Source organism: Juglans regia, chromosome 1 (genome assembly GCF_001411555.2).
Source record: "Juglans regia cultivar Chandler chromosome 1, Walnut 2.0, whole genome shotgun sequence".
NCBI classification, from domain to species: Eukaryota; Viridiplantae; Streptophyta; class Magnoliopsida; order Fagales; family Juglandaceae; genus Juglans; species Juglans regia.
Window position 1 is genome coordinate 4,160,892 of NC_049901.1, and position 9,021 is coordinate 4,169,912.

The 9,021-nt window shown below is 39.7% G+C and overlaps 2 protein-coding genes across 10 annotated transcripts; both read left to right on the forward strand.

The window, feature by feature from the left end:
• Positions 1-413: 413 nt before the first annotated feature.
• On the forward strand, positions 414-4,409 carry LOC108982239. 7 transcript variants are annotated; one of them, XR_004802395.1, is made up of 4 exons: positions 414-523; positions 637-703; positions 2,186-3,964; positions 4,056-4,316. XR_004802395.1 is itself a non-coding variant. In XM_018953547.2 (4 exons), the coding sequence occupies exons 3-4, from the start codon at positions 1,782-1,784 to the stop codon at positions 2,589-2,591; spliced, it is 438 nt and encodes a 145-aa protein (XP_018809092.1). In that variant the 5' UTR covers positions 415-523; positions 637-703; positions 1,725-1,781; the 3' UTR covers positions 2,592-2,978. The 7 variants fall into 7 exon arrangements, 5 of the variants coding, with proteins under 5 accessions (XP_018809092.1, XP_035549841.1, XP_018809094.1 ...); XM_018953547.2 differs by lacking the exon at positions 4,056-4,316 and adding an exon at positions 1,725-1,813 and having other exon boundaries at positions 415-523; positions 2,186-2,978; XM_035693948.1 differs by lacking the exon at positions 4,056-4,316 and adding an exon at positions 1,755-1,813 and having other exon boundaries at positions 415-523; positions 2,186-2,978.
• Positions 4,410-5,263: 854 nt separating this feature from the next.
• Positions 5,264-9,021, forward strand: LOC108982240 (inversin-like). Of its 3 annotated transcripts, none has more exons than XM_018953552.2 (3): positions 5,264-5,421; positions 5,634-7,037; positions 7,442-9,021. In XM_018953552.2, the coding sequence occupies exons 2-3, from the start codon at positions 6,330-6,332 to the stop codon at positions 8,771-8,773; spliced, it is 2,040 nt and encodes a 679-aa protein (XP_018809097.1). In that variant the 5' UTR covers positions 5,264-5,421; positions 5,634-6,329; the 3' UTR covers positions 8,774-9,021. The 3 variants fall into 3 exon arrangements, with proteins under 3 accessions (XP_018809097.1, XP_018809098.1, XP_018809101.1); XM_018953553.2 differs by having other exon boundaries at positions 6,161-7,037; XM_018953556.2 differs by having other exon boundaries at positions 6,174-7,037.

A 9,021-nucleotide genomic window follows, 5' to 3' on the forward strand; every position in this document is an offset into this window, starting at 1 on the left:
TTTTCATTTTCACAATCCAATAAACAAAATCGATATCAATATTATCAAAACAATTCCATCGATCTTCAATACTCGGGAGAGGAAGAGGAAAGAAGGAAGAGAAATGAGACGCGGGAGAGAGAGCCAATATTAATAAATAATGTATTTGGAGGTGAAATAGTATTTTTTATATTTAAAGAAAAATATGAATTTACTGTAGCTGATATTTAGGATGAAAAGTATTTAATTAATTCAATATAGGCCAATTATTGATAAACTTATTTAAATTTAGAGATACAATATTATTTGAAGAAGTCAATGTGAATGCTCTTAGAATGAAAATCGTCGTTTGAAACATTATGCCGAATACTGGAGTTTAGATAAATTTGGGCGCCAAGCCTGAATAAACGTCACGACTACTTGGGCCTGGCCCTTCAATATAGGCCCAAAAGAGGAGCAGCTATTCATCTCTCTCCGTCCTTCTGCAGAACATAACGCTAACTTCTGTTTCAGAAGAAACCCTAATCTGCAAGACTCGAACCAGGTATTTGCCTTCGAATCTCCATAAAGATTCCCATTTTACCGCCCCAATGGTGTGCTCTTGTATGATTTGGAAATTTTCATCTTCCATCTCTTTCTGTCTCTCCCTCGCCGCAGCGCCGCTGTTTTCCTTGCCGTAGAACGTCCCAGCTCTGCCTTCCCCGCCATCTTCGCCCTCTCTCTGGTAATTTCTCATTCTCTCCCAATCATCACAGGTCTCTCTCTCTCTCTTTCTCTCAATTTATCTTTCTATTCTTCTGAAGATCATCTCTCTGTGTGGGGTCTTAGCTATCTTCATTGCTCTGATCCAAGCATTTCACGATTCAATATATTAGCATATGTGTGTGTGTGTGTGAATTTCTTTTGTGGCTGCAAACATATTGAGCTTGAAGCTACCAGCCGGCAACAGAACGAGTTCGCAATCGGTGCCGACTGGTGGGAACCGCCGGATTCTGTGCGGTTTGGTCTGCATGCCAAGAGCCAGACCTCCTCTGTTCGGTCTGCAGTTTGACCCCCAAATTGAACCGAGGACTAGGAGTTTGTTTACAGGCCACTAGAAGTTGTGTGGCATTGACGTTAGTAATTTAGATATTTGGCTATTTCTTTGGGCTATTTTGCGCATGGGCGTGACAGAGTATGTGTGTTAGTCTGATCTTGTAAAATTATGAAATCTAATGGGGTTTGAGAAGTTGTGGGTTTATTAGACGTTATTGCTTGTTTTTTTTTTTTTTTTTCAAATTTGTTACTGTTCTTGGATGCTTTTGAAGCTTATTTTGCTAAAATTCATCTGGTAGGGTAGGAGATAGATATGCATCCTGGGTTATTATAATCAATTGTTGCGGAACGAGGAGACTAACTTCGTGCTGTTAAGTTTTATTTTATTTTTGAATTGCTTATATTGCACTTAAGCCATTCCATGATTGTTACGGCTACCATGAAGTTTTTATAAAGTGTTTGGGAATTTGAATTGAGGATTTAGAGCTTTATGAGGCTGAGCACCTGAAAAGGTAGAATAAGTAAAGATTAGTAGATTTGACCATAATTCCATTGCATAATTTTTGTTGGTTATTGAGTGGAGTATCTATGTACACGAGAACAACATTGAGAAGCTGTTTATGTTCTTGGTTTCATGCTCATTAATGGTGTCACTTTCTTCTAGCCACATTTCTATATTTTTATGTTGCTACCATCAATGTAATACTTAGAAAGCTTTTGCTCCATTGCCTTCATCGTGGACTGGATACCATACAAGTTTTTGAAGGATGAAATGCATGTTCCATGTCATCGATGGAAGGTACAAAGTAGCTCTCTCCTATTTTTAATTTGTTAGCCCATGAGCTTAGACTTCTAGAATGAGCACTGGCTTTTTAATTTTTAGCTATAATGCCATAGTAGAAGTTGATGTAATTGTTAAATGTTGTTTGTCTGTCCTATGTTCAAATGAATACTTCACAATGCATGCATTCCAGGTCTATGTTCAGCTTCCCTTGAAACTAACTTTAGAAGGAGATAATTGGTTGAACAGAATTAATGATATATTAGTGCAGGAGGTAGAGAACTTGGATAGTAGTCAGCTTGTGTAAATTTGATTGTATAAGGATATGCACCCAAGTTTTCTTGTCTCTTATCTTTTTCATCCCGCTATTCATTAGTGATAATGTTGCAGGGATAAAGTTATGGCAATGAACCATGTTAGATCGGTTAGAGGGATCATCGTTAGCAAGGAGGCAATTAGGGTGACATGCCAACGAACATATTCTGCTGGTAAAGCAAAGAAGGGCTCTAAAGGGAGTGCGGCCAGTGATGCACCAAAAGCTTCAATTCTTAGCAAAGAAGTCAAGTCTACTACAGTGGTTGGTGCCAATATCCTCAAGGATGGGGCAGACCCCAAGATCCTGGCTGATTCTGAATACCCTGATTGGCTGCGGCATTTGATCGATAAACGCCCAGCATTGAGTGAATTAAGGAGGAAGAACATTGAAACTCTCCCTTATGAAGATCTCAAACGCTTTGTTAAATTGGACAACCGAGCAAGGATCAAGGAAAACAACTCCATTAAGGCTAAGAACTGAGAAAGAAAAATTGTTAAGAGGCATTATTACTTTGTGAAGTGTGATTCATTTTTATGTTCTGGGATTCCTTTGAGTGATTAACCTGGATGTGTGGAAATGGTCAAATGGGATCAGGACAGAGCAGAAGTGATTGGCATTTCTCTGTAGCTTCCGGCACTTTTTTGTTTACTTTCTAGATTTACCAAGTTTAATGGTGTAAAAAGACTTGGTAAAAAGATCTGATATGTTGTCGCTTGCGAAGTGGCAGAACCCTACCATGGTACTACCTTTTGCTTAACATTATAATGGGACTGGGTTGTACAGTCTCTTTGTGGTTTTTTAGGTGGTCTTGGGTTATGATCTTCTCTCTTTATGGTAGGATTTGTGCTCATTGATGTTTTGACTGTTTGACAGAACCACGATAGTCCTCTAGTTATGTGCCTTGAGGTGCTGGACCTCCGACATGATACTCTATTTAGGCACCATTATGCAAGCTTTAATCCGCGAATTGAGGTGCTGGATCCATATAACTATAGAATGGAGATTATTTGATAAAAGTGAGAAAAATAATCCTCTGCCTAACCGTCTAGTTATACTTGCTGTCCATGTTGGATCTTGTGGGCGTTTCTTTGGAAAATTAAGATAAATTATCGACAGGCTCTATTGGATGTTGAGTTCCATCCAGTTGCAAGGTAAGGATGCAACATTATAAGATGCTTTCATTGAGTTTGCTCTACGGCATTGTTTTTCCCTCGTTGGATTAAACATGTGAGGTAAGGTTCATACAGACTATTCCATCTTGTTCATTGCATTATTCAGCTGGGTCCAGAATTTCGGTTCCGCCATCAAAGTTCATAGGTGGAAGCCACATCCTCTTGTTCCATCCCCTCTTCCCCAACTTTACAATGGTGGGGGATCAGTTATCCTTAAAGACTAGCTGAAATGTACACCACTTTTCCCCTTTTTCCTGGCATCATTGAACTTGGTGGTCCACCCCTTCTCATGAAAGGCCTTATGATTTCGTATCAAGTGACCTTGATGAGCTTGCCTTTTTCTTTTTGCGTGGATTAAGAACATATGGAGAGAGTGACATAATGTATAATGATCATTATCATTTTATAAGATAAATAAATTGGTGTTCCAGATTTGTTGTTGCTCAATAGTTTAGAAGATATATTCTGCAGAGCATGAAGCATCATACTGCAGCATGGTTTACAATCCGACACTTTAGCTCGCTATAATGGTGTTGGGAGTCATGAAGATGAGGCTTCATGACTCCCACTAAAGAAGGAAAGTGACTGGTGGAAGCAGAAGAAAGGAAAAAGAAAAGAAAGTAAGCAAGAAAATGATAGAAGTCGGGCAACAAGTCATATGCATTATTATTGTTAAAGCAGGTAAACCCACCCTATATTATGGCAATTGATGTAGGCAGTACCGCAAAAAGTAAAGATGCCACTTACACGCCCTCCTTTTTCTATTTTAAAGTTGTGCAGTTTCCGGCTTTTAAAGTGCCAAACCAGCCAGGATCCAGCACTGCTCACCAACTTCCAGGAGAAGTGCAAGGGCCGATATAAAGCTTGAACCAATTAACAACCCCCCACACTAGGCTTCTCATCGAATGTATATCTCTCACATTATGCCATATTTCATGTCACTGGGTTTGAACTTTGAAGGACCGATGGAGAGAAACATGTGCTTATAGGGTTACTGACATTTATTGTCCCGAATGGAGTAGATCTGATAACTAATCACACTATTTCTTTTGGTTGGATCCTAATTTTTATCCTAAATTTTGCTGGGAAAAGAGTAATATAAAATGTAAATATCATTTTAAAATTATTGTAATTGTCATTTTTTTTTTCTCAACAAAAAAGGGAGGTAAGGGCGATCAGCATATCAACTCTCCTTGGACGTGACCATATGAGTTCTTTCCCGCTGCAGAATGTCCAGTTTGAACCATAACTACTGACCAAAGGGTGAGCCCGTCACCGCAGCACCCCCAAAATACCAAAATTCCGAAATCCTGATTTAGTTTTCCTGAGGATTTAGTGCTACAATCAAAGTTGGTTTTGAGTATCCTGAAAAACTCATCTGACCACATGGCTTCTCCAACTTTTTGTTTTTTTGAACTTTTTTATATCAGCAATCAATTATGCTGTTTTTAGCATTGTCGGGATTCTGTTTATTCGAAATGAAATTGGGAGTATCCTATTGCTACTGTGGGAAGGATTTTGCTAATGATTGAACAATTAAATTGTTATTACTAAGTAACGAATATGGTAGAATATAAATACTATGATTAAATTCACCTCTTCTTATTATCTTTGATCTTTTGGATACATAGTGATCATGTGACTTTGTATTAAGTTGGATCTCAGACTTCATAGTTTATCCACCAAGCATTAGAGCTACAACTATGGACTCAAAAACGATTGCTTATTCCTAAACTTTAGCTGATTAGAAACGTGGAGATCAATTTTTTAGATCAGAAAGCGTTGATAAAGGAATCTGAGTAGAACAATCAACTTCCATATCAAGTCTGGATGGAAAGAGAAAGCACTTTATTGGCTGAGTACTTGAATAAAATAGGTCAAGCACAAGCATGTGCATGGAATCTGAAGATAAAACATCACTTTAACCACGCGTGTAGTTATCCAAAGACTACTAAAGTGATCAAGAAATTATAAGGGCCATTTTTATGCTCGGTTAAAACTCTTTCAAACAGAGAAGAAAGTCTGGTTCAGCAAATCTTTCCTGATCAGCTTTAGTATAATTACCCCCAACATCGTCATGCAGAGTAAAAGCTGCCATCAAGTGGTTCAGCTTGTCACCTCTATCATCACTCCAACCTGTAAGTGAAAACAACATCCTCTCTCTCTCTCTCCTGAGATATAGTTTCTTTATATTATTATTATTTTTTGTGTGAGGTTCTCTCAGATATAGCCATCATCATCTGTGTTCCTAACTGCACTTTTACTGTATAAGAGGAATCTCAGCTTGTAATAAATTGATAGTATATGGTTTTTGTTTTTCAATTGTAATTTAATTTTTTTTGCCATCCAGCAAAAACTCAAAAAGTACGTTTCATCAAGTTCGCAAGTATGCCTCGCTATCTTCTGAAATGAATCCGGTTTTGACCTTGTAACTATGTTATTCTCCAACTTTTCCTTGAAGGGCCTGTTTCTTTACCTGTAGCTGCTTCGTGTAAGCAATGATGGCTATTTCCTTTCTCGTATAATCTAGTTGATATAATTAATTCCCAACTACCTAACTTGGCATCAACACTTGTTTGGCATCCTTTATTTTCTCAAACTGTGCTGCTGTTGTTCTTCGTACTTAATCCTTCATTTCCTTTGCCGGAGTATTCATTGGTTTTGTTGCTGGTAGCTAGTTCAACTGCTTTCACTAATACTAGAAGGGTACCCTTCTGTTATCTCTTTATGTAAGATTTAGTGCAGTTTTTTAATTCTCCAAGTGGCTCTCTTGATTTTCTTTGGTTTAACTCTCGCCCATCCGGGTTATTAGTTGTATACATTTTTCCTGTCAATCTTACGTCTAGTTATGTTTGTTCTATCTTTATTCTGGTCCAGCTCTTTTGCATAGAACTCGGGAAAGTCTTTTTCATAATGCCGTCTGAGTGATTTCATCTTTTCGTTCCTTCTAGTTCTGCTCTGCTCAATTGACTTTTGGTTAAGCTCACATAGCAGTTATTGGTCTTTATTATCGCATTCCACCATTCTCTAGTTTCTCGTCTTCCCAATGCCTCCAACATATTTTCCTCTTCGGTGGGAGAGCACCGGAGATCAATGGTGGTATGCTTCTCCCATTGATTGGGCAGCGGCTAATGGCCACTATGACTTGGTCCGGGAGCTGCTTCGTATTGATAGCAATCACCTTATCAAGCTGTCCTCTTTACGACGTATTCGAAGGCTTGAAACAGTCTGGGATGGTGAAGAGAAGTTCGATGATGTTGCCAAGTGCCGTTCTCAGGTTGCAAGAAAGCTTTTTGTCGAGTGTGAATCCAAGAGAGGGAAAAACTCTCTCATCCTAGCTGGCTATGGCGGATGGCTTGTGTACACTGCTGCCTCCGCAGGAGACTTGGGTTTTGTTCAAGAACTTCTTGAAAGGAATCCTCTGCTTGTTTTTGGGGAAGGAGAATATGGTGTTACTGATATGTTTTATGCAGCAGCCAGGAGTAAGAGTTCTGAGGTTTTCAGGCTCCTTTTTGATTTTGCAGTCTCCCCCAGGTTTTTAACCGGGAAAGGTGGAGAACTGACAGAGCACGTTGGGGAGATCCCTTCTGTTTACAAGTGGGAGATGATAAACAGGGCTGTTCATGCTGCTGCTAGGGGAGGAAATTTGAAGATTCTCAAGGACCTTCTTGCTGATTGCTCCGATATTTTTTCTTACAGAGATGTTCAGGGCTCAACTATCCTACATGCTGCGGCTGGCAAAGGGCAGGTTGAGGTAGGCTCTAAACAGCTAGCTTTTAGCCATCAATCTAATCATCGATTTGTTTTGCTCTATAAGGGATTGAGTCACCTTAAACTACTGACTGAATTTTCAAAAACTATTTAAAGATGTGCAATCATGGAAGTGAAGCTTGAGTAACAGCATATGGAAATGCTTGAAAGATTTAGATAAGAATTGCAAATATATATATATATATATATTTCTTATGAACATTAGTTTCCAGAATCCTGATGGATGACACTTATATTTGAATTTACAATACAATGGACACTGAATGGCAGCAAGTTTTTTCTTTTCTTAAATTCTGTCCGTCTGTCTTTTTTTTTATCAGTTCTTAAATTCTGTCCGTCTGTCTGCCTGCATCTCTCACAAAAATCTTGCTATCTTGTTTTGTGCAGGTAGTTAACTATCTGATAGCATCCTTTGATATTGTAAACTCCACTGATCATCAGGGCAATACAGCATTGCATGTGGCTGCTTACAGGGGCCAATTAGCAGCTGTGGAAGCTCTGATTTCTGCATCTCCTTCGTCCATCTCTCTGAAAAACAGCTCTGGAGAAACTTTTCTCCACAGGGCCGTGTCCGGTTTCCAGACATCTGCTTTTCGAAGGCTAGACCGACAAATTGAGCTCATGAAGAATCTGGTATGTGGGAAGCTTTTCACCATGGAGGATGTCATCAATGCCCAAAACAATGATGAAAGGACTGCTCTTCACATGGCCATCATCGGGAACGTTCACTCTGACCTTGTGAAACTTCTGATGACTGCTCGATCAATCAATGTGAATGTCCGGGATGTAGATGGGTTGACCCCACTTGATTACCTCAGGCAACGGCCGCGTTCCGCGTCGTCGGATATACTAATTAGACAGCTAATTTCAGCTGGGGCAATATTTGGCAGTCAGGATTATACTGCAAGAAGAGCCATTGCTTCCCGCATAAAGATGCAAGGCATTGGTGGCAGTCCTGGAACTTTGTTTAGAATCTCCGACGCAGAAATATTCTTGCATACCGGCATCGAGAACGCATTAGATGCAAATGCTGAGCAGGGTAGTGTAGCCATGAGTTCATCACCACTGGAACGAAGTCCAGATACCACAACCAATGAGAACAATAGCTCACAACCCAGCAAGAAACCAGGTTCTGTGAATACCGCAGCACAAAGATTGAAATCTGCGCTTTTATGGCCCAGGGCGAGAGACAAGAAACCTGAGATATTCAAAAAACAGAGTGATGCAGGTTCAGTGAAACAACACAAGAAATGCAACAGTTCGGACGATACTCCTACTCCACTTCGACTGAGATTTTCGAAGCCTTCATCACTTCCTAACAACAAACGGACACTTGCTGTCAGAAGTAACCAATCAAGTCCAACTGCCAAGAAAAGATTTGCATCAGGGCTCGTGCATGGTGTCATGCAGGCCATGCCACATATTTCAGTGCCACGCCGCTCCCGTTCCAGCTCATTTTCAAAATCATCACTTTCTTCACCTAATTCATCGGATAAACAGAAAGGCATTTTATTTGAAGAAGATGTGGCAGGACCGTCTTGCTCAAATCAACCATTTCATGATCATGGAGCCCCAGAATTGATTAAACGAGGCTCCAATCATAGGAGATCCAGGAGCCAGTATTTCTGTTTCGGTACATCAGGCGAATCCGTGAAAGACCCAGTAAGCAGGCAGCAGCAAGGCCAGAGTTTCAAGTGTCCCGCTGTTTCAGTGGTTTGATTAATGATAAAGAGGCCTCAAACAGAAAATGCACTAACTTAGAATAAGAATCAGATCAGTCCAGTCCTCTAGCTGGTTCCTGAAGTTCAGAACTTTACAGCATTTCCTGCATTTGTTTCTTTGTAGCACGTTTGCTCGATGAATGTGTACTAATTCTGCAATCATTCTTCAATACTGTCTGCTTGATCATGTTTCATGCTGTATTGAGAGCTGATTAGCAGAATAAAAAATTTTATAATTACTATGTA